The following is a 1,360-nucleotide window of genomic DNA, read 5'->3' as shown; positions in this document are numbered from 1 at the left end:
TAATAACAATATAGCCTAGTGGTCTACATACATAAAGTTTAATTTTAAAATTCCTCACATTTTCTGATTCAAGATTTTCCACAAGTATAAAATCAAAAGCATTTCATTGAAGTTCTGTTTTTGTTTTTTCTGTCACAAATAATTTCTTGACACAGGTTCCTTAACATATTATATTTGTACATTTTATTTTATTTCATTTTATTTACCTTTTCTCTATTACACACATACACCATATTTATTCCATGAATTACACCTCAGTRTAGGCTTATGGTAAAAATCAGACACAGCAAGACGTTACTGAATGTCTTACTATCACTCATAATGATGTGCTTTAATCATTACTGTAATGTAATCAAAGTGCAATAAATATTGTTATGAACACACCTAAGTGACTGCTTTTCAGTGTGTATTATAGAGGATTTTTTTCCTTAGGAATCTCCAATTGTCAGAGCTGTAGATAAAATATTACAGTTACATATAGAAGTGTGCAAAATGTTGTTTCCGGAAATCTATGGCATTAAAATAAAAATTAGAAATGAGAAAATGAAAATACATGATTTGTCAGCAATTTAAATCCCATCAGCTGGAATCACAGGTTGACAGAGATCATTAGGACAACAGTAGCTTCGATCTCATTGGCCACTGATGGATGACGTRACGTCATTCCAGCAGTGCCATTGGTTTGATCTGACGTCGGTAAGRCGCTTGAAGAAACAGAATGGACTCGGAGGCTCTCGGCATCTGCACCAAACGATGAAGGTTTTGCCTGAATTAATCGCTTTTTTCGCAAAATAAAGACGGAGAAGAGAAGCAGCCATCAACATGGTAAGTACGAGAAGCTTTAAATGGTTAATATTTGTTGCAAATGTTCATAAAACAGATGGTGTCGCGCTCCGTAGTCCGTCTGCGTTTTGACATTTCCTGTTAGTAGAGCAGTCTACTTACCAGGGATATTACTAATCAAATATTTTACATATTTAAAAAAAATGTTATGTTGTTTTAACGGGCTGACATTCACGTTTTTTTCTTAGCGAGAGACAACGGTGAAGAAAAGCAGGCCTTCATGTTTTGATAATCTGCATGTTTGGAAGAAATAACACTGTAGCTGCTCGTGTTTTCTTCATATTTTGACAGTATGGTTTTGTGAATCACGCCCTGGAGCTCCTCGTTCTGAGGAATTACGGACCTGATGTGTGGGAAGATATCAAGTGAGTTCTGTATGTGTTTAATCCTGTTGGTTTCACTCAGATGACAGGCCTACAGAAGTAAAGGTTCAGGTTGTCACAGCTGGAACAGACTTCATTTGATGCATTTTTAATTTTGCAATCTCTGAGCTACACCTGTTGGATATATATATATA

General features: G+C 35.4%; 1 protein-coding gene across 1 annotated transcript in view; it reads left to right on the top strand.

Moving 5' to 3' along the window:
- Positions 1 to 688: 688 nt before the first annotated feature.
- gucy1b1 (guanylate cyclase 1 soluble subunit beta 1) overlaps positions 689 to 1,360 on the top strand; it is a 20,685-nt gene continuing 20,013 nt past the window's right edge. The window contains exons 1-2 of the mRNA XM_014032750.1: positions 689 to 825; positions 1,135 to 1,208. Of these exons, the coding sequence (XP_013888204.1) occupies positions 823 to 825; positions 1,135 to 1,208 (77 nt within the window). The 5' untranslated portion in view covers positions 689 to 822. The remainder of the gene's footprint in view (positions 826 to 1,134; positions 1,209 to 1,360) is intronic.

The sequence above is a fragment of the Austrofundulus limnaeus genome, unplaced genomic scaffold (assembly GCF_001266775.1).
Source record: "Austrofundulus limnaeus strain Quisiro unplaced genomic scaffold, Austrofundulus_limnaeus-1.0 Scaffold1529, whole genome shotgun sequence".
Lineage (NCBI taxonomy): Eukaryota > Metazoa > Chordata > Actinopteri > Cyprinodontiformes > Rivulidae > Austrofundulus > Austrofundulus limnaeus.
The sequence above is the reverse complement of the archived record's forward strand: the minus strand, read 5'-3'. Positions and strand labels throughout refer to the sequence as shown.